Genomic DNA, 24269 nt, shown 5'->3' with positions numbered 1-24269 from the left:
AACATGCCCAAGAAGGGTCCTTCATACATGACATTGACTCAATATTGACTTTTATGACTAGATGACAAAACCTAGAGGCTCTCAATGGGAGCCATCACTAAAAATAAAATCCCTTGCTCATGAAACCCATGAGATAAATGTTACAATAATAATTTTATTTTTCATCTTTATATCCATCACATAAAAATCACAATTACTTGTCATGATGAAGACCAAACCTACTTACACTTTTCAACACAAGGGTCCAAATTTTCTTGAAATTTCCAATATTCCCTTGGTGGGGGGCTTCCAAAAATTAACGTCTTTTAGACTCATGAATTTTTCCAATTTGGCTCTAAATTAATTAATTTTCTGCCTTAGGATTTAAGTTTATTTTTGCTAGAAAAAATAATTAATTGACACAAGAGGGGATTAATTATTTTTGCACCCTCAAATATTTTAGCCATGGTGTCTAAGTATGAGGGACTATAAACTAAAATATTTTTACACCAAATATTACAATAATTCAACCCTCGAAGGGGGAATACCCGTTTGTTATAGGCCCTCATAATATTAACCCAATTCTGCGACACAATATGATCTAGTAGACCAAGTGATTTGTAATAAAATAATTTAGCCAAATAGCTTAAATGATTCCCAAATCACTTTTACAATAGACTCGACTAAAACACTAGGACTCACCTAAGACCTTGTCGATAAATTCCATCCTAGCTTTGGTGCTGAAGTTGGAGGGAAAAAACTCTGCTGATCATTCTTGTTGAGAAATAGAGATAATTAGTCAGACGAAAAACCTCCCAGGATGAAGCTCGTCGCCAAAATTGTTGATTTGGGGTAGCATCGGATGTGCTCTAGCCATGAAAATTGGTGGAAAGGCTAAAGCACACGAGATCTCCAAGACCCAGAAATGGTTTGGGTAGATTTTAAACGTTTGGGAGATATTAAATAATTACTATTCTTAATGGAGTTCGCAAGTCTAAACTTAGGAAAAATAAAATATTAATGGGTATTAATATAAAAATTAGAAGGTTCCAATAGTCATGGATCAAGCCAAATCTAATCTTAGCCGTTGATTAGAGATTTAATCTTGGCCATTGATGGACCAACGAGAAAAGTATAAGAGGAGGCTTGAGGGTCAGTTGGAGGAAACATTGAGGGAGACCAGTCAGTTCGATTTCTGGAGCGGGGTTCGCTGAGAAATTCGAACTAGTGGTCTGGAGAACAGCGGTAGGCAGCAAGTACAGAACAGAGAGTCGGGAACAACACCTGGGGAACATTGTAGAGGTTGGAAAGGCAGACGCAGAGGCAACAGAGTGCACAATCACTGGAGGGCTTGCGTGGGTGATGCAGAGAGGCCCAATGGTGACGCAGAGAGGCAGGGGTTGACGCAGAGGGTCTGGGAGCGACGCAGAGGTTAGCGAGGCTGACGCTGAGACTGGGAGAAGTGCTGAAGAAATTTTCTCTCTATAGGGTAAGCCAGTTTGGCACCCAGTTGTACTGAAGAATCGCTGAATGATAAAATCCTCCTTTGCTGCACTGGTTTTCCCACATTGGGTTTTTCCGGGGACTAATTGTCCAAAATATTTGTGTCAATGTGTTAATTCTTGTGCATGTGTTTGTTTCTGTGATATTTGCAGCAGAATTTATTTTAATGTTCACTGAAGGACTTTCATAAATAACTTATTGGGAAATATTTAGGTAAAATAAATCAATTGTTGCAGTGATAGAATTTTAAGAAAAATCATAGACTTACTTAGGTTGTTACATAATTAAACGGTCATACTAGCATCATTTACATTACAAATTTGCAGAATGGGTTTACAATGACATAATAAGCTGCTGGTTTATAATTCTGATCTTTTAAAAATAATTAGCACAACTGCTTCCTTGAACTGTGACAAAATGTGTGCAACAATACTTATAGCTAAGTTGTCCTTAGCAAGAAGATTTTTCTGAGATAGGATAGGATGTGTTAATCTTAGAGACAGAATGATGTCAGTAAACCAGATGCCTTGGATCACTTCAATAGTTTTCTCATGTTACACGTGGAAACTTGTGTATTTGAAACTTTTTAATCACTCTTTTAGTCTGTGTGTACTGAGATTCATCAATTTGTTTCTTTATAGTTTCCTTGCTGTGTTTTGTCTTTGATATCTTCCTAACATCATATTTACAGGTAAAAAATATACCATGTGGTACCAAGGGTGGTGTAATGATTTATTTTGATAAGATCGAGGTATGCAAATATTCTAATTCTGCAATAAAATACTCTTCAAAATTTTTGCTGAAGCTTTGATCTTTATAATTTAATTTTTGAGTTATACTATCTTGTCTGATGCTTCATACCTAAGGTGCATTCTGTTTCCACTGCATGTAAAATGGATTTAGCAGATTGCCTTGTATAATACTGGATTTTCTTTTTCATGGTTTCAATTAAATAAGATATCACCTAACATTATAAATATTGAAAGCAGGTTGTTAATCGCCTTCGAAAGGATTATGTCTATGATACCATATTGAATTATGGTGTCACTTATGACAAGACTTGGATTTATGATAAAATTCATCATGAAATCAACCAGTTTTGCAGCGCGCACACTTTGCAGGATGTGTACATTGACAAGTTTGATCAGGCATGTTTTTATAAACTGTAGGATGTGTTATATGAATATGCCTTTAAAAGGATAAAAGATGCATTTGAGATTGATGTTGATTTGGTTGGGTTGGGTTTTTTCCAAATAAGAGATGAAATATTTTATCCAGTTACATTGCAAAGTTGGGAGTTGTAACTGCGCAACAAATTATTTCTATTATAATGTGCAGATTGACGAGAACATGAAAGAGGCTCTTCAAAAGGATTGTACCATTTATGCTCCTGGTATTGAAATCATTAATGTGAGAGTGACAAAACCCTCAATTCCAGCAATCATTGCTCGAAACTATGAACAAATGGAAGAAGAGCGCACTAAGGTATGTGTTTTTTTTATTTTTATTTTCTGTATGACAAATATCTTTATATTCCATACGAGGAATATACATGTTCCAGTACTCAAGACTACTCAGGCTCAACAACAAGGCTTGAAGTCATTACAGCAAAGCTCATCATATCACTTACAGAAATTGAACCTGGGTTGGGAGGATAACAATCATTCTTTTAAACTACCTGAGATGAACCCAATTGATAATAGTAAGGTATGTGTTGCCTATGTAACTACTACAGTCTACAAATCAAACTACAGCTTAATCTAGCAGCTGAGATTTCTCCTCTATCTGGGTGAATTTCTAGTTTGCTTGTTCTCTTTGTTTACCGTTGATTTCCACATTTCTTGCATTTACTGCCTTTCTTTTCACTGTGGTGCCTTCGCTGCAGAGCCTCATCCCTCTAGATAATAAAAAGGATTTGATTTACATGCACATCTCGTAAGTGCAACCTCTCAATCATAGGGTGAAATGAATGACGCTAATTTCTGTGTCTTTCTTACACCATATATATCTTGGATTATATTTATTTGTGTTGTTGCCTGATCTCCTTTAGTCATTCATGAACCTCTATGTAATTTGTCTCAAGTCACAGTATTGGTCTTGAGTGTGAAAGTTATCCAAGTTTTGGGGAATCAACCTAAGCCACACAATTTTATTAATTTTGTAGGGAACACGGGACATTCTCAAATATATTCAAACCATACTGAGCAGTTGGCAGTACTGCTTCCTAAGGGTATAGCCATTTGTTTTGTGATTGTGCTCCCATATGTCCATATTACAGTACAAGTGTAGTGTGTGTTTTTGGTGTGAATCCAAATACAAGTAGTCATTATCTTTAGATTTTTGAATAATGAATAATGAATATGATGTCATATATATATATATCCTCCCCCCTTCTTCTTTCTTAAAATATTCAGATGGAAGGAAGCTCAATTGCAAGTCATAATAGTGGCTAGTAACCCCAAGGGACATGACCAGATTTTAACCTGTGGGCAGTTTTCTCTCAAGCAACAATGGTGCACCAACAGATATTTCAACACTCTCTATTTGCCTATTACTGCTGCGCCTGCTAAAGTCTTGTTGCTTTCCACACTCAAGGTGTCTCCTGCTGTACATAAAAACTGAGAATGAATAATTAATGTGTCTGTGTATAAACGAAAATCTTTGTGGATCCCACCCTCTTCCCTCAAATATCTGGATGGATGGCAGCTTAATCACTGGCCTCTATAGCAGCTGATAACCTACAAGGACTTGACTGAATTTGAACCTGTGACCTATGACTGTTAAATTACCTATTGCTTGGGCAGTGCTCTTTAGCCTCATCACTAGCCTCTATAGCAGGGTTGCGGGGGAGCGCCTCCCCCCCTCACGCCCCCACTCCTAATTCGCACTCTGGACGGGAGCGACTCGGAGCTAGTCGGGAGCACGCTCCCGACAAAAAAAACGCTCCCTGGTTTTTCTGGAGCATTTAGTCTTTTTTGCTTTTTTTTGCAGTAATATTACAAATGCAATTTTTTTTCAAAGAAACAAATAAGTTTTGAGTGGGGTAGCCTAATGATCAAGCCTATGGCCCTAGTATTGATATGCGATAAATGGTAATGTTAAATTCTTAAAGTAAATCTTTTACTTAAATTTTTAACATTACCATGAAATGACTCATGATGTTTGAGAGTGGTTCCGACCTCATTGGATTTCATATGGAGAAAGTAGAATTTTAGATTTCATTCAAAATCCAGCAGACTTATTAGTTTTTCAGGATTTCAGGATTGGGGGGATTGCAATATTTCCATTGGATTTTGTCATGTATTAGGGTATGGAACTCGTATTTAATCAAGAACACCAATCGCTCTATGCACCTTGATGTTAGTGACATTGGTTGTCGAACTCCTCTATCATGACCCTCCTAAAAATGTACGCATCACTCAAACAAAATCTTAACTTGACATGCTATGCTTTTTCTATCTTATGTTAATGCTTAGAGGGTGATATTAATGACCAAGATCCCTATACAGATCCAAAGGTGTTAATTTTGGTATGTTCTATGCTTAAGAGCAATTTACTTCAAATTTTCTTATTAGCCCAATATCAATTTCCAAATTTGCAATCACATCAGCATGATAGTAAAATGAAGATAGAACATAAACATAAACAGTAGAAGACAAGCCAAGACAAGAGGACACAAGATGTGGCACCAGCCAGGGACAAACCCTAATGTGGGGAAACCCTTGATCAATTCTTCTTATATTCTTCAATAATTCAGGAGAGAGAGATGTTGGCTTTGTGGGGCCTGACCCAGGTTCAACGTTAGTTGGCCGAACAAATCCCTACACTATTGGCCCTTAAAGCATCAGCCCGCGGAGCGCGGACCGAAGTCTCACTCGAAGCAGTATGGGGGGATGCTGGAACCAAGTTTCCGTACCCTGAGATGGTTGTGATGTCGGTTTATACCCTCTGCCCTTACTTTCGCGCAGGTCACTAAGCTTTAGGGCTTTATCAGTCTACCCTTTATTCCGCCCTTCAGTACCTCCGTGAAGGTGTACGATTGACCTTCGCTCAACCCTAACCCGTGATCCAGGTACTTCCACGCAATTATGACAACGTATTTTATAGGTTCCCAAGTTATCTTAAGTGTTTTACTTATCTTACTAATCAATCACAGTTAGCGGCGCCTAAACTGATATCCTTGCGTTCAATTAATCAATGCAATCACATAAACATTGTAAATTAAACCCAAAACATAATACAATTAGATGTGTTAACAAGAATCAAATACACAGTAATTGCAGAATATTTCTCTTTATTGATATCTTTAAATTAATACAAACTCTATCCGTCCTGCGCACACAATTGTAGGGGTCCGCACACTCAGCTGTGGACTTCCACCCTAGGCCTCTGCGCACTCAGCTGCAGAGCTTCTACCTATGCTAAGACCCGAAACACTTAGACTCCAATGCTTGACTCCTTACTTCATTCTTTGCTACCTACTGCTTAGAGCTTGCTTATTTAGCTCCTTTTTATACAATCCCATGGTTCGCGGATCATGGGTGGATCTTTACAGCCGACTTTACACTTTACAAAAAAAGGGTAGACAACCCTTTATGACTCTGGACACCTTCGCGCTCTGCGACCACAAAATGCAGGGACTTTACAACTTTATTACAAAATTGTCCCAAAACATGGGCTTTTAGCCCCAAAACTGTCCTTGGGGGAACCTGTTCCCAACAGGCCCCCAACACAAACATGGTGACTCGCCCTTGAGTCACTCTGCGAGCGTGGAGATCTTGGCGCGAAGACCTCCCAGCTCGACCTGTATGACGACAACCTTGGCGGTGCACTGTGCGGCCACCTGCTTCGCTTCTTCAACCAACTGCTCTGTCACTGGTCCTGAACTGTCAGCTTGAAGCTTTTGCTGAGTCGCTTGCAGATTAGCAAGCTTGCCTTCAATAGAGGCCATGATCGAATAAGCCTCATCTAACCAGGGTTTCAAGTGCGCCTTCAACAATGCTTCTTTGTGCTGCGTTGCATCTACCTGTTCTTTCAATGTTTTGGCCTCCTGTAGCTTCGCCAGTCTCTGCGTGAGAGCGACGGTGCGCGCTGTACCTTTTACTTCGTCATAGCATTGCTGCAGTTCTCGTGCCTTTGTCTCCAGCCGCTGTACATTAGGATCCTCTTGCAGGCTTGTTAGGATCTCGAACGACTGTTCAAAAAGTTGTGCGCAGTTTTCTACTGCACTCTCTATCGCCGTTATTGCCTCCGTGACAACGATTACACGTTGCTCTTTTACTTCCGCCGGAGTTGAAGGCTGGGCCTTCAATTGTAAATTTGCAATCTGTAGGTTCAGCTCTAGCTGAACCTTAGCCAACTCTGTGTGAGCGTCGCGCACCCCTGTAGCAAGCTTGCGAATGCGCACCTCGACCGGTTCTCCCTCGGGAATGGCCAACTCCGGGACCATTCGGCATGCCTCCTCCATGACCTGAACTATGCGCTTGTTTCGGTCGGTTACCTTGGTCACGACGGTGAGGGCAGAGTCTTGCTGTAGGGCCAGCTGTACATTATTGATCTCCTGTTCATTGATCACGGCGTGCTGTTCGCGGGCCCTCAGCTCCGCGATCAATCCATCTTGCAGTAGGTGGATTGCCTCGCCAGGGAGCGCTGCCAAGTTCAGCCCCACTCCCTTGAGGGCGCTGACAGTGGGCTTGTTAGCTTCATTTTGTGTGGTCAGTACTCCATCCGGTAGCACTATCGCTCGGGAGTCCCTTGCACGCAACATCTTGGCAGCTTCTGAAGTACCGATAACGAGGCTAGTGGACACCGTGCTAGCCTGTGATGTGCGGATCTGGAGCTCCTGCAAACCTGTCTGGATGGCCCCCAGTAGTTGCACTGTTGCTGCTCGAACTGCTATAGTACCTCCGCGGTGACATCCCGCACCGTGTCTCCTATGTCATGCAAATCTCCCTCTATTAGGGTGATTGGGTCCTGCGACATCTTGTTGGCCTTGGATTTCTTCCGCAGCCCCACTTTTTCTTGTTCTCTTGGACGTTTGATGCGGTCCGATGTCGTCTATGGGTCCGCTCCTTGTTGCTCTGTTTGCTCGTCCGTTTCTTCTTCTGTTTCGGGCGAAGGCGACCTCACGCCTTTGCCAGAGCCATGCTCTGTTTCGTCTGTCTACTTTTCCGTCTGCTGGGCAGCATCGCGCTCCGCCTGGGCCTTGTCAACGACTTCCTTCTTCCTTTTCTCGGCCAGCTGTGCCATCTTGAGCTTGGCCTCCTCCTTTTTGCCTTGCATGACGGACTTACTCGACCCCACCACCAAGTTTGAGGCAGTGCGCTACTCTGCTAGCCATCGATCAAAAATTGCATCAATTGCGTCGTCAGTTGCCAAGTAAGGCAAGTCATACCATCTCTGCTCAGGGTCCTTCCGTGTCCTGATCGATACGCGCTGAAAGTCTGCCTTGAACTTCACGTACTCCTGTAGTTTGGCAAACACAGTAGGTGACAATCGCGGTTTGCGATTGATAGCCATGCGGATGTTCATTTCCATCAAAAGCTAGAAGATCTTGCTATCCTTGATGCGCTGAGCATCCTTGGTCGCCCACAATGAAGCATACTTCGCTGCTTCTGGTAGGTCCGACGCGACCGAGGAGAATTTACTGTCTTCCGATAGCTCCCAGGCTACTAGCACAATAGACAGCAAGAGCCACACATAGTGGAAGGTCTTGCTGAGCTCTTGTGCCCAGTGTTTTAAGATTCAACTGGCTCGGAACCGATTTGGCCGAGTTGGTCCGAGTCAAGGCCTCACTGGGTCGACTCGGCCAGTGAATTGGTTCGGTCGGCCGGGTTATTACCGAGCCAGCCGAGTTGTCTAACAACTCGGCCGGCTCTGTAATAACTCGGCCGGCTTGGCCGAGTCCGAGCCTACTCGGTTGGGTTGGATGACAGCGGCCCGTGAATTAAAAAACAACGATTTTTTTTTTTAAATTTTTTTGCTTTTGGGGGACTCCAAGGTTTTCATGATGATACTTTAATGGTTTTTTGTCCATAAATAAGTTTATCTTGCTTGATCTTGAGAAGTTTGTTTAGGTGGTATCACATATGTAGTAGAGATTCCTTAAGGGATAGCTTCATTCTTTTTCAAAACCTTCTAATAGGTTCTTTGCCCCTTTCTTAAAGCAAACCTAACTTTGTGGCCCCAACCTAGGCCCTCCAAAGATGAGCATCGAGCCTTGAGTTGATTCCACGTGATGCTACACCCCTTGATGAGCCTCCAAATGCTAAGACACTAAACTTAAAAGCTTGGACATTGGACTATTTGATGATATGCCCAAATGGATTGAAGATGCCCCCTGGCTGGCCTTGACCCTATTTTGGTGGATGGTGCCTTCTTCCAAAGGACAGATGAGGATGGTTATCATTGAGATGACTTAGGAGGGCTAGCACATCCCTCTTTGATGGCAATGCTTACCCTTAGGGGTGCCATGTCACTCACATGCTTGAAAAGGGTGACATAGGTCTCTCCTAGATGACATCATGGTGGAGGATGCACCTTTTGAAGATGTACACATGCACTTTGGGACTTTCTTGGAGTGAGGAACACTCTTGGACCCTTGTATTAGTTCCTTGATGACCTACAATCTATTTTGGAGGATAACGCCATTTCTAGCCTCCTTGGTTATGTGTTTTTGTTTTGATCTCTATATCATCATCATGTATGTATTAGACAGTGCACTGGGTGCCATTTTGATATAATGGATATATTCATGAGCCTACTTTGATCATATGTTGTCTTCTATCTATTTTCTAATGCTGTGTGTTTGGAAACATGAATGAAAATCTTTAAAATTATGTTTTTTTATAAAAAAAATAAATATTTAATGTATTTTTTACAACGACCGAGTTCCCAAAGCGTGTTCTCATCATCCTTCTACACTCGTGCCAATCATCAAAACTACTCTTGTGTGTACCCCACCATTTCGCGGGCGTAGTGCGCAGTGCCCAGTCCAAAGCCTGGAAGCGCTGTTTCTCTGGTACCTATCTCTCAAATGCATCCAAAAACACATCCACATCATTCAAGCCATCGTAAGTGGGTAGATTTCTTACCTCTGACGATACATAGCGCAACGACCCGGTCATCATGTTACGGCTCAACGTAGTTACTTCATGTAGCTGATTCTGCCAGCGCTTTAATTCTTCATCCGAGTCTGAGGTGCAGGAACTCTTGCGATCCCATGTAATTCGTCCATCTGCTATCGGATTCACCAAATCTTGGTCTTGCGTTGTTATCTTATATATGTAGTCCAAATCGTCATCGCTCTCGTAATCGTGGACTAGTTTAGTATAGCGAGATCCTTCAGTAGGATCTAGGGGTACTATTACACGAAGCGATTTCTTTCCAAATATCATCTTTCGCTTCTTTAGGTTGATTACCCCGTTCATGTTAGTAGCCCAATCAATGCCAAGGAGCGCAGGGTAGGGGTTGCTGTCATCCACAATTTCTATCACTTCAAAGTCAGCTAATGCACTCGCGCCTTCAATGTCTACAGTTACTCCTTGCAGCCGTCCCATGGGGATGATCTTCTACTGATTTGCCATCCTTAACTGAATCGGAGACCACTGCAGTGCGGGTCTCCCCATCCGCTCCCAAGTTTGATTTGTAAAACGTTCGCGTCTGATCCCAGATCCAGAATAACCTGATCCATTTCATATTCTCCTATTTGCGCGGTGAGTCTCATCTCATGCCCTGTCCTTGCTTTATGCTTACCAATCTTCCGTACCACGCGCGGTTCACCCGAAGTGTTTCCAGCGCATCTATTTATAAGTTCCTGTAACCCCTTCACAGCCTTGCTATCGCGCAACAACTTCATGCAGGTCTCTAGAAAGGTCGTAAGCATAGAAGGGTCCATTTCCTGATCAGGCTTATCCCGACTCCCTGAGGTAGAGGCCTCAGTGAAGCTCTTCTTTGCTTCCATGAACGTTTTGCGTGCGCGCTCCAAATCAAATTTAGCCTCCTTTGCCGGAGCTTTGCGAACCCATGTGCTGTCTTCGGGCTGTTTCCCCTTATCGTCGCCCGTTGCAATTCCACTTCGGAGCACTATATTCACATTCGGATCCTCTTCATGAGGCTCAGCCCTCATCATCTGCAGGTTCTGAGTCGGCTGCAGTGGTAGCACCCCTTTGTCGCGTATCCTCGCTATCAGCGTAGGACAATCCTCTGTCTCATGATCAAACTGAGTACAATATTTGCACGACGAACGCGTTGGGTTAGTGCATTCACGGGCATAGTGTCCTGGTCCTCCGCAATTGTAACAGATCAGCTGTCCCCGACCTCTGCTAGGTCCTCCTCTGCCTCGACCTCGTCCGTGCCCCTGAAAGCCTGTTCGTGCTATCCCAACGCTCTAGCCAAGGGGCCGCGTTTCTGCTTGAACTCTATAGGTGGGTGTTCTGACCATCATCAATTCATAACTTCGACAGTTGCGTTCATCATGCCCTACTGACCTACAAAAGTTGTAGAACAGTTGTTGCGATGTTTGTACAAACTTCTGCAGCAAATGACAGTTATCAGTCGTATGTTTCCCTGCTACCTGACATATAGCACACCACAACGCAGGCCCCGCGCTTGGTCTTGCTTGGGCTTCTGGCCTCAAAGGCATCGGTCCTCCTCCTGCAATATAGTTCGCAAAGACCAGGCAGTGGTCTTTGTCATGCCCCTGACCTTTACATTTCAGGCACCATATCTCTTCGTGCGCCTCCGGTCGAACTGTTCTGTCCTGCTTCAAACTTTGCATTTCAAGGCAAAGATTTTGCAATTGCGCATGGATCTGCTAAACCCCTAGATTCGGATCTTGCATCAATGTTTCATGCAGTCTTATTGCAATCTCCAAGGCCTCTGCCTGAGTCGTAATCTTCTGTTGTGACAGTGCAACCCTTAGGTGAGGCAGGAGCAAAGCCACGAACCATTCGCGGTGCTATCCATCTTTTATGTTCATATTAGCTTTGCAGATTTTACACTTCAACCTTTGATCCAATTCCTAAGGTGTCTCACTTGGTTTCATCGCGATTTCCTTGAACCCCACAATCAAATGGGCCTCAGATTTAGGCCTATTGAACTATTTATTCAGCGCGGTTTGGATTTCTGCCAACCCAGCATTTGGGTTATCGTTAGAATACTTGATGTACCAAGTTAGCGTGCGATCCTGCAAATCACTAAGCAACGTTGCCTTCTTTATGTGATCGTGTGTGACGCCTTGAGCTTCCCATACAGCTTTTATGACAAACCATAAATGGTCCGGGTCCTCATTTCCCAAGTCATTAAACAAAGGCATCTTCACTGAATTTGCCATGTTGAATTGTGGTGGAGGTGGTAGTGGTGTGGGCGAAGTCGTAGGTGACGGTGGTGAAGTTGGAGGTGGTGTAGGTGGAGGTGGCAGTGGCGGGAATCCCTGTTTTATCAACTGAACTGCACTTCGCAGAGAAGCCTGCGCTAGCCCCTCTTCGTCACTCAATGGAGTTGAGATCAGTGGGCTGTATTCAGGACCCTTTCTTCCTTCGTTCCTGTAAGTCTTTCCACTTCGCGTAGCTTCGAACATCAAAGTAGTTGCATAACCCGTTTTTTGCACAATAACATCTTAATCCAAGTCTTTAAAGACTTCGAGTACTTACCTCGTAGACCTGTGAAAAAGCGCCGCTCCGCCTCGCTGTAACTGACTGAGGTATCGACCATGAATTTTGTCACAAACCCTCTTATGATACGATCAAGCCAGTGATCAACAACGCAAGCGATCTTATTCTTAGAGGCTTCCAGTCTCTGTACCAGCTCCGGGGTCCAGACAATAGGACCGTCAAGCCTCCACCTTCCTTGACTATCCGCTAGCTTCGCGATCCAGTCGTATAACTCAACCGGAAAGGAACAGAAAAAGATCTTGTGGATTTCTGTATACAGGTACCTGTCGAGCCACTGTCAGCCGTGGGTTTCTGCTCTCCTGTGCCGCGAATTCATGGATCTTTCTATCCAACCAGTCTTCGACCTCTTTCTTAGTTGGATTCTAGTGATGCGATATCACACATCTCTCATGCAGATTCCGGTCCCGGCAACAGAACCATTTGTTGGCTTTGTGGGGCCTCACCCAGGTTCAGTTTTAGTTAGCCAAACAAATCTCTACACTACTGGCCCTTTCGGCATCAGCCCGCAGAGCACGGACCGAAGTCTCACCCGAAGCAGTATGGGGGGATGCTGGAACCAAGTTTCCAGACCCTGAGATGGTCGTGATGTTGGTTTATACCCTCTGCCCCTACTTTCGCGTAAGTCACTAAGATTTAGTGACTTGCCTCACTCAGGTTCAGTTTTAGTTAGCCAAACAAATCTCTACACTACTAGCCCTTTCGGCATCAGCCCGCAGAGCACGGACCAAAGTCTCACCCGAAGCAGTATGGTGGGATGTTGGAACCAAGTTTCCAGACCCTGAGATGGTTGTGATGTTGGTTTATACCCTTTGCCCCTACTTTCGCGCAAGTCACTAAGATTTAGCGCTTTGTCAGTCTACCCTTTATTCCGCCCTTCAGTACCTCCGTGAAGGTGTACGATTGACCTTCGCGCAGCCCTAACCCATGATCCAGGTACTTCCGCGCAGCTATGACAACGTATTGTATAGGTTCCCAAGTTATCTTAAGTGTTTTACTTATCTTACTAATCAATCACAGTTAGTGCCGCGTAAACTCATATCCCTGCATTCAATTAACCAATGTAGTAACATAGATTCACGCATCACATAAACATTGTAAATTAAACCCAAAACACAATATAATCAGATGCATTAACAAGAACCAAATACACAGTAATTGCAGAATACTTCTCTTTATTGATATCTTTAAGTGACTCTATCCGCCCTGCGCACACAGCTGCAGGGGTCCGCGCACTCAGCTGCGGACTTCCACCCTAGGCCTCTGCGCACTCTGCTGTAGAGCCTCTACCTACGCTAAGACCTGAAACACTTAGACCCCAATGCTTGATTCTTTACTTCATTCTTCGCTGCCTACTACTTAGAGCGAGCTTACTTAGCTCCTTTTTATACAATCCCATGGTTCGCGGATCAAGGGTGGATCTTTACAGCCGACTTTACACTTTACAAAATAAGGGCGGATAATCCTTTATGACTCTTGACACCTTCGTGCTCTGCGACCACAAAATGCGGAGACTTTACAACATTATTACAAAATTGTTCCAAAACATGGGCTTTTAGCCCCAAAACTGTCCTTGGGGGAACCTGTTCCCAACAAGAGAGATAGTACAAATATACAATTCTATAATTTTATGACAGCGACTGCAAAACCCTAAGCAACAAAGTCAACATTGGTCAAACAGGTCAGATTTGACCTCTAGTCAATCCCGGTCAATGCTCAATCAACTCGGCCTCCAACAACAAGAAATGTCAAGCCAAAACAGTGCGAAATATCCAATCAAACTTCAGTCAACTCTAGTCAAACTTGCGGTCAGCTCTTTGATAGTCAACGTGGGGTCAGAATGAGGTCAATGCTGCTGCCCAGAACTGCGACCTGCCTAGGAGAGGCAGCCTAGCCCAATCCGCAAATGAGAAGAGTCAACGTTGTCCAAAAGTCACCTTGCAGCTTCGGTCAACCTAGGTCAACGTTGCCCTAATCAGAAAGCACTTTGTCTTGCCACACGTGTGAGAGATGCTGCTCCTCTATGCGTACCCAATCAAGTAAGAAGAGAGAAAGATGAGAAGATGAGATGGTGAAATGATGCCACAAGGTCTCCTCCTTTTATATGCAACGTTGAGGATAATTGGAGGGTGAAAATGATTGTTTTGCTTACTAGCCGACCTTGACAAATTGTCAAGAATATATATAAATTCATATCTCCATGAATACATGTCGGTTCGGATGATTGTTAGATCAATCCTACACCTCTCGGTGAGAGGAATCCAAGAAAAATATCAGCTGCCATAAATAAGGTGACCCATATGGAGTTTGGCCCTAGTTGCCAATTTTAACAAAAGGTAATGACAAAGATACCTCTAGATATTAATGCTTAAAGGGTGATATTAATGACAAAGATCCTGATTTTCCAACAAGGCTAAAAAATTAAACATTCTCGTGGCGGCAAGAGGCCCAACCATTAGCAATAGATAATAGATTTACTTGTCTTTTCTAGTTTCTAGTAGTTTTTATAACTATTGACTCTTTCATATTTATTATGATATTTTTTGTAAACAATATATCACAATTTAAGTTTGAAGTTTGAAGTTGATAATTATAACTCATTAGTAATGAATTATGAATATGATGCTTCATGAAAGTTGAAAGTTGAAAGTTGTTTCATTTCATTTTATAACATTTCATTTCATATTAGATATTATTTGTTGTAATGGTTACACTTAGCTTACAAGTACAACTTAGGTGATCAATGATGATAAATGTTATATACTGAATTTTGAAACCTTGAAACTTTAAGATTGATGAATCATGAGACTCAATATGTTGCATGTTACTATGTTACTAACTTGTGGATGTGGTTGATGAAGATTATAACTTCTAGATGATTGTTGTTATATGGTTCAATCTATGTTTTTTATATCTAATTCATCATTCTACATGCTTTTGTTGACATATATGCATCAATATATATATATATATATATATATATATATATAGAGAGAGAGAGAGAGAGAGAGAGAGAAAATGCTCCTGGAATCACTCCCAAACCAGGGGCTTATGAAAATGCCGCTCCTGCTCCCGCTCCCCGTTTTCTCTCCCGCTCCCAAGTAACCTTGCTCTATAGCAGCTGGTAACCTAGAAGGACTTGATTGGATTTGAACCTGTGACCTATGACTGTTAAATTACCTGTTGCTTGGGCAGTGCTCTCTAGCAACAATGGTGCATTGGCAGAGTAGTCAGCTTAGTTGATGTGTGCAGTCGAAGAGATGGCTTGAATGTGGACAGGAATGGGCCTTTGGCATGTGCAGTAATTATAGGCAGATAGAGGATGCATGCATGCCACCAACATAAATGCACCATCCACAAATATCTTCCAATTCTAACTGTTGTCATGACACATGAACAACAGTTACCTTTTTCTTTTTAATAAACTTGGCAAATAAAATTCAGTTCTATTTTTTTAGTTTTGTTTCTATTTATGAGTTACTTTTCTAGTTTTAGGAAAAGAGTACTAGATAGGTGGATTTCCAGTTTTAAAGATATAGGGTGTTGATTGGAACGAGAGGGTGAAGGTGAGGTGCGTGTGTAGCTTATAACAGTTTAGGTGCAATTCTCTAGGAGGCCAGCGCTTGCATATTTGCATACACTCTGGGCACTCTAACTTGTTGGAATTTCTAAGTCTAACTATTAGAAACCCTTCATGTACTTTTCTGATTTATTTCTGCCTACTTGTTCTGATTAATTAACAAGTTATTTACCATGTAAATACTGAAAATAAATACAAGTACATGCTCAACACATTACAGACCATCAACTAAAGGAAACAAAACAAGCACACAAGTGACAACATTGTTTTTGGACCATTGTCCCCGGAAAAACCCAATGCGGGAACCGGTGCAACTATCTGATGATTTTATTATTATGCAGTTTCTGAATACAATTTGGGTGCCAAAACCGGCTCACCCAACAGAGAATAATCTCGGCAGTAGTGCCTCTTAGTCGGAGACAGATGTTCCAGCTGAAACCCCGGATAAACACTCCAACAGCTCCTAGCGCGAATGTGCCCCACGAAAACCCCATCGTCAGCCTCTAGGGACTGCGTCAGCCCTTTCTGGCCCAGCGTATGCCCAATGTCACCCTAGCTCGCCCTGCGTCAGCCTCTGGAGGCACTGCGTCAGCCCTTAGAGCCTCTGCGTCACCCACGCTGGCTCTCTGAGGCATTGCGCAACTCCTGTTTGCCTTTGCATGAGCCCTGGCTGGCTCTATGTCCCTCTCTTTCGGCTTCTGCGCTGATTCTCCTGGTACTATCTCTGCCTCTCTACTTCTGTATTCACTGCCCCTCAGCTGCAACTCTGATCCCTCTTTCGACTTCCTCAGCAAACCATGCCCCAGAAAATCAAAATCTTGATCAACTCGGCGTGTTCTCCAAGTGACCCTCAAGCCTCCTTTTATACTTTTCTCGTTAACAATTCAACGGCCAAGATTAAGTCCCTAATCAACGACTAAGATTAATTCTGGCTTGATCCATGACTTTTGGACCATTCTAACACAATTTTATATTAATACAAATTAATATTCTATTTTCCTTAAGTTTAGATGTAGGGACTCCATTAAAAATATTAATTATTTTAATATCTCTCAAACTGTTTAGAATCCGCCCAAACCATTTTTGGGTATTGGAGATCTCATGTGACTTAGCCTCTCCACCGAGTTTCGAGGCTAGAGGACATCCGATGCTACCCTAAATCAACACTCCCTCTTAGCGAGGACTGTGCTCTAGTAATACTCCTAACTGAGCATCACCCTGATCATCCGACATTGGTCCTTATGCTGATGCTAGGCCTGTTGCTCAACATCCTCTGAAGTTGCTGCATCATGTACTGCTACCCATGGCCTTGCCATTGCCACTGTTGCATTTGTACAACAACTCCCTTTGCATCTGTGCTGCTACCCATGGCTCTGCCACTGCCACTTCTGCATCTACACTATAATTCCTCTCATCATGCTTCATTGTGCTACCCATAGCACTGCCACTTCTAACTGCTGCACTGCAACTCAGTTACTGAGAAGTAACTGATCTCCCAACTCTAACATCTTTGTCAGGCTAGAGACACCCTCAATGTTGAAACTCCCTTTGTCACTGACAAGTGCTCCCTCTCTGACCTCTGCGTTGCTGCAACAACTCTATGCAGCTCGCACTACTGCCTCACGCTGTCCAGGGAATCCTGCACTGTAGCTCCCTCTATCGCTCCATCCGCATCCGTCTCCACTGACATCCGCCAGTACTGCTACTCCTCTTTGGGGCTCCCATAGCAAGGTATAATCCAAGAGGCTGGGTACCTCGAGGATCCTGCCCCTCATTCCCTGTAGTCCCGTCTGACTACAGCTTGATGTCTCCCATTGCCGCTCAAGTGGCGTGTGAGCACTCATGGCACAGTGATCATCTGTCTCCACTTCCTTCTCCGCCCTTGCTGGTGCAGCCTTGGTCTCGGAAGCCTCTCCTTTGCTCTTCTTCCTCGGACACTGGCTTGCATAGTGACCCAGTGCTCCACAATTGAAGCATTTGACCTTGGAGAGGTCCTTCTTCCGTTTCTCCTGCTTTCCCTCAGATGCTAGGGCAACATCCTCCTCTTCCTCCTCCTTGATTCTAATCCCCTTGTCGCTGCTTCCCGCCTTGCTTAGCCCTATGATCTCTTCTTGGCAAAGAGCCGCCCACATTTCTTCCCAATCTGGAAGGGTTGCCTTGCCTAGTGTGCTCTACACAAACACTTCCCAGTCTTTTGAGACTGCGTTCAGGGCTGTTCTCACCATCAATTCTTGATCCGGCGTGGCCCCCATGGAATTCCGCTGATCCCGGATCTCCTTCAATCGACTGAGGAGGGTGTCTATCTGCTCCCCTTTCTGCATCTGGTATGACCGCAACAGATTTTCAAGTAGCATCCTTCTCTACACAGAAGCATGCTGGTACAATTTCTTTAGGGCCTCCCACATCTCATTTGCTGTGTCCTTTTCGGCAATATGTGGTACTACATGGTCCTTGACCTCGTCAAGGATGATGCTCTTGGCCCTCGCCATTGCCTCCTCGTACTTGTCGTTCTTAGCTGGGTCAACTGGTATCGCTATCATCCTCAAGGCGAAGTGCTTGACATGATTCCTGTCTAGAACGAACAAGATTCTGGTTTTCCAGAGTACGAAGTTTGAGGCTCTGTCCAGTCTGTCCGGGTCTCTTACCCCGTTCACTACCATCTCGCTGCTCCTCTACTTCCCTTCTGGAAGTTCTCGATGTGACTCCCTCTGAGCCTCGATTTCCCACCTGGAAACCCTTCTGCCAAAGTCGAGATGCCCCCACTCCGATCGTTAGTGTAGCTGCACCACTTATCCCGATTTCTTGGCTAGAAATCCTCGGTAGCAACTCCCTCCTCCTTGGTCTTGCCCTGTTAGGTACTGTTCTGACTACAGTACCCCACCAGCTTCACTCTGTAACTTACCCACAGCCTCCTAAGCCCCAGCAAACTGAAGGTTAGAGCTTCTAGGCTCTGCGCAATCCCGACACCAGCGAAATCCGCACCTTCTGGCCACGGGCGTCAATATTTCCTGACTGAGAAAGATGACCGGGCACTGTGTAGGTCGAGTCTGCTCCCCTTTGCCACTGCGCTGATCCTCTTCCCGATTCAAACTTGATGACACAGTGACTATGTCACCCCTTCCTTGCTGCTTCTCTGCTAGGAACAACTTCTGTCACTCGGGACAACTGTTTTCTGCTCCTGCTGCCCTGCGCAGCTAATGTCCTCAGTTCTCTTGTGATCTGCAACTACGCTCTGATACCATGTTGGAATTTCTAAGTCTAACTGTTAGAAACCCTTCATGTACCTTTCTGATTTATTTTTGCCTACTTGTTTTGATTAATTAACAAGTTATTTGCCATGTAAATACTGAAAATAAATACAAGTACATGCTCAACACATTACAGATCATCAACTAAAGGAAACAAAACAAGCACACAAGTGACACCGTTGTTTTTGGACCAATGTCCCCGGAAAAACCCAATGCAGGAAAACCGGTGCAACTATCTGAGGGTTTTATTATTATGCAGTTTCTGAATAAAATCTGCGTGCCAAAACTGGCTCACCCAACAGAGAATAATCTCGGCAGTAGTACCTCCTAGTCGGAGACAGATGTTCCGGCTAAAACCTCGGATAAACACTCCGACAACGCCCAACGCCAATCTACCCCATGAAAACCCCAATGTCAGCCTCTAGGGACTGCGTCAACCCTTTTTGGCCCAACGTCTGCCCATCATCACCCTAGCTCGCCCTGCATTAGCCTCTGGAGGCACTGCATCAACCCTTAGAGTCTCTGTGTCACCCACGTTGGCTCTCTGAGGCACTGTGCAGCTCTTGGCGGCCTTTGCGTGAGCCCTGGCTGGCTCTGCGTGAAGCTTTGGCTGGCTTTGTGTCCCTCTCTCCCGGCTTCTGCGCTGATCCTCCTGGTACTATCTCTTCCTCTCTGCTTCTGTATTCACTGACCCTCAGTTGCAACTCTGATCACTCTTTCGACTTTCTCAGCAAACCCTGCCCCAGAAAATTGAATTCTTGATCAACTTGGTGTGTTCTCCAAGTGACCCTCAAGCCTCATTTTATACTTTTCTTGTTGACAATTCAAAGACCGAGATTAAGTCCCTAATCAACGGCTAAGATTAATTCTGGCTTGATCCATGACTTTTGGACCATTCAAATACAATTTTATATTAATACAAATTAATATTTTATATTCCCCAAGTTTAGACTTAGGGACTCCATTAAAAATATTAATTATTTTAATATCTCTCAAACTGTTTAGAATTTGCCCAAACCATTTCTGGGTATTGGAGATCTCATGTGACTTAGCCTCTCCACCAAGTTTCGAGGCTAGAGCACATCCGATGCTACCCCAAATCAACATAACTGATGTGCTTAGAGTCACGCTGTTTAGTGTACAAACCTGACCTCCTCCTCTAGAAGGAGAGGTAGTTTTCTATTGTTATTTATTTAGTTTTTAGACTGAGTGTGTATGCACTGTTCTTATACAAGTAATAAAGAAAACAAATGTGATTTTTGTGCTACAAATTTCTGTAATTTGTTGCTAATATGTGTAGCAGATTCCAGTTTAGGTGCAATTCTCTAGGAGGCCAGCACTTGCATGTTTTCATACAGTCTAGGCATTCTAACTGATGTGCTTAGAGTGATGCTGTTTAGTGTACAAACCTGGCGTCCCTCCTCTGGAAAGAGAGGCAGTTCTCTATTGTTATTTATTTAGTTTTTAGAGTGAGTGTGTATACAGTATTCTTATACAATTAATAAATAAAACAATGTGATTTTTGTGCTGCAAATTTCTGTAATTTGTTGCTAATATTTTTGAGTGAGCATGTGTATCTAGCAAAACAACCAATTTTCGGAATTTATTAGTTTTGAAATATGTACCCTTTTAGGGTTTCCATTTTGCAGGTCTATTTAACATGTGTTGAAATTTATCATGGTGTCAGAGCATGCTTCTGAAACTTTACAGGAATGTGTATGCAAAGTAGGCTTCTATATGGGATTCATAAACTTTCAACGGTGGGATGTTCGAGCTATAATATGACAACCTTCATTCTTATCTTAGATATGAAGATAAATTGGAAGGCTCTTCTAGCTTTATTCCTTGGAAGTATAGGTTGTAGATGCTTTTGGAGGAGCATGAGCTTTGTCAGGTTTCTTGGTAGATTGACACGAAGACAACCAACGTGAAGTGAGTCATCCGTGATTATTTGAACTTCAAGGATCATTTGATTCCTCACATCACTGGAAGGAAGACTGGTAAGGAGATGCTTGATGCTCTAGTCACCCTATTTCAAAGTGAATACACCAATTGGAAGATGCTTTTGAGGAATAACCTCATAGCCCAATGAATGATGAAGATATATATTGTAGTTAGTTATTTGATAAGATTGTTGAACAATCAATGCATATTAGTAGGAGAAGAGGTGAAGAGTGAAGAGTTAGTACCCATAGCTTTGACTATGTTTTTATTTTATTGGCAACCTTTTGTCTAGGGTGTTTGTGCCCGAGATAAGCTTCCTACCTTCGAGAAGCTATGGGATGATTTGGTCTAGGAGAAGATGAGATTGGGGACAATCACAAATATAGATGAGAAGAGTATAATCTAACCCTCATCGACAAGATGAAGAAGGGTAGCAAGAAATATCTTGAGAAGAGTCAAAGAGGAAGGAAAGAGGATTTAGGCTCCTTGATTGAGGCCAAGAAAGACTTAAGCCATATCAGGTGTTTCAAGTGTGAAAAGTTAGGCCACTATACTTTTGTGTCTTGAGAAGAAGGGGAAAGGTAAGCAACAATAACAAAAGTAATAAAAACCTCTGGTAGAGTTGATAAGCTTACATCTTGTTATCTCTTGGATTCTCCCTAGTGGAAAAAGTACTAATGTCTTTCATGGGAGAACCTAAGGATAACACCTAGTGGTCACAATTACAACCTGTCACCTAGTGACCACTCCAAACCAAGGGGAGGGGGGTTCTCTCAAGCAATCCTTGACTTATCATTGCTATAGGGAGGAAAATAACCTAGAAGTATGTCCGCAATAAAAGAAAAGAAAGATAAAATGCAAAAGATGGCCGAGACAATTATTAGTGCATGGGAAAAAAATGAAGTAGTATTTTTTTATGCCTTAAAAATGAATCATTCTCTCGCTCATCAAGGTTGGGACAAGCAAGGGTTCCTTGTGCTCATGTACTAGGAACCCTTGCTTGTCCCAAACTTGATGAGCGAGAGAGTGATTCATTTTTAAGGCATAAATAAATACTACTTCATTAAAAGCAAGCCGAGACACCTAAGCTATGCTCCCCATCAAAACATTATAAAAAAGAAGTAAAAGGCACGCGAAAGGGGTGGAAAAAGAAGGCCGAGAAAAGGGGTAACTCATGCCTCCGTGATTTCTCCCTCCTTACATCTTGACACTCAAAATGATGGACCTCCATCAACTGGTTTCATGGATGTGGCATCTAGCCATGAAGTCTTTCCCCTTTATTGCCACCACCATCACAAATACCTATGAATTGAAGGGTTGATCTTGGACATGTCAACTCCCCTTAGGGGCAGGAAGCACCTAATAGAGTTGATTATCTAGCCGCCTCTAACAAGTTAGGGAACACTTTTACATGACCTAGTCTAGTTAGATATTTAAACTTTGAAGGTGATCTTGCTTTGAAGTCTTACTATGCCCTTAACAATTAAGTTATGGTCCACTATGATGCATTTATGGTCATTGTCTTTGATGAGTGGTTTCTTTCACTTGAGTTTGAGATGGTTTTTCCAAGTGGTCCTATTGACCACTGGAGTGGCACCTGATGATTAAATGAAAACTCCATTCCCAAGGATGATCCAAAGGATACTTGTACCATCAAATATCATCAGTCAACGAAGTTTTTTTAACTCTACTTCTATCTTCTCATTATCTTTCTTGTACCCAGATTCCACACCCTACGGGGAATTGTAATAAGTGATACTAGTAATGATGAGTTTTGAGTCTGTAACAGGCCTAGGATGTTGGGATTTGATCAGCAAACGAGTACACCTTGGAGTGTTTTTTTTATCTGGTTAATTAACCCTTCTTTTTCAGAGGCGGATAATTTTCTAAGTTTTTTCATTCACGTTTTGCCCCAAAGCCGGGGTGACGGTTTGAAGGTTGAGCCCTTAATACATCTTAGTGTTTAGAATCGATGTATATTACCATATTAGATCACACAAAAAATTTCGTGGAATTTGGTTAGATCTAGGTAGTCATTTTTTTAATTTTTTAGATTTCCCGTAGGTAAAAAATTGCGTATAAAATTGTATTTGAATTGTAATAAGTGTAGTCTAGAGAAGTTGTATGGGGTATGAGTAATCAAATTTATACCTCTCACCTTCAACTTTCTAATATGACACACTTTGAGGGGTTAATAATGTGTTTTGGACCCTCAAAACCCACTTTTCCTAAGTTTAGTGGGAAATCTGGCAATTAATTAAGACAAAAATTAAATAAATGGAGAAAAATAAATATCCACACATGCTAAATGTTGTGGAAATGAAGTGGAAAATTATGGGGGAGTTAAAGTGAAGTCCCAAGGTGATGTGGGCTCCTAAAATCAAGGAAAGGACATGTGCTCAAATAAAATCGAATTTCTGGCATTAAATGAAAACGTTGCCTGGAAATTCGAATTTGTGAAGTTAATGCACATTTGGGAGGATTTGAGAGAATATTTGGTGGAGATTTTTGTGGAAAATTCTCCCCACATGGGTTACCACCCATATACACTTGTCATTCCACCATAAAATTCGAATTTGGCACATTAAATGATGTCCACTTGCCAGAATTCGATTTTTACATTGGGCATTGGAGCTCCATTCAACAAATTCGAATTTCTCTTTGGGATTGTCACCTCATGCCATTTGTCATTGTCATTCTTCATTGGGATTTGCTCCCAACTTTCTATATAATAGAGCCATGGGCTTTCACATTGTAATAAGATTGTTACTAGCTATTGTGCTTGCGGAAGCATTACTGTCTTGTACACTTCCAAAAATATCAATGAAGACTTTGGGGTTTCATTCATGAGGTGTTCCTCCTTTTCGAGTGCGATGAATTGTTGAGCATTGGTATAATTCCTTTTACTCATGCTGTAGATTTGTTAATGTAGAGCTATCTTGCATTGACATTTGATTTAGAAGTATCCTCTAGGTATAAAATGCTCTAGTTGGTTTTAAATAAATCTATAGAGTTTCTTATCATTGTTTATTGCTAAATCTATATGGAACTAATTCTTGATTGAAGTTTTGTAGAGGGGACATCTTGTTGGGATTACAGAATCAAGCGTGAGGGCAAGTCTTTGGAGAGATCAACCCACTCTTGATACATTCTTAAAGGAGCTCTCATTTGTTCTTTGAACCTTCATAGTTTTATTTTACAAAGTGGTTTTGCAGAGATTTCGGCACATAGCTTGTACACAAGCCGAGAACTTCTAAATTTAGATCTCTTTTAAAAAACATTGTACTTCATTTCTTTCATTTGCTATCTAAGAGCTTGAAGATGGCTAAGCAAAGACGAGAGTTT

The 24269-nt window shown here is 42.6% G+C and overlaps 1 protein-coding gene across 2 annotated transcripts in view; it reads left to right on the top strand.

The window, feature by feature from the left end:
• The window catches only part of LOC149184629 (uncharacterized), a 217713-nt gene that overhangs the window by 123381 nt on the left and 70063 nt on the right, over positions 1 to 24269 (top strand). For both annotated transcript variants that reach the window (XM_089417630.1, XM_089417629.1), the window contains exons 5-7: positions 2174 to 2233; positions 2472 to 2630; positions 2821 to 2967. In XM_089417630.1, the coding sequence (XP_089273756.1) occupies positions 2174 to 2233; positions 2472 to 2630; positions 2821 to 2967 (366 nt within the window). The remainder of the gene's footprint in view (positions 1 to 2173; positions 2234 to 2471; positions 2631 to 2820; positions 2968 to 24269) is intronic.

Source organism: Pinus tabuliformis, chromosome 3_2 (assembly GCF_031772625.1).
Source record: "Pinus tabuliformis cultivar Carrire ecotype Pingquan chromosome 3_2, CPIR1, whole genome shotgun sequence".
NCBI classification, from domain to species: domain Eukaryota; kingdom Viridiplantae; phylum Streptophyta; class Pinopsida; order Pinales; family Pinaceae; genus Pinus; species Pinus tabuliformis.
This window is presented reverse-complemented; position numbering and strand designations above follow the sequence as displayed.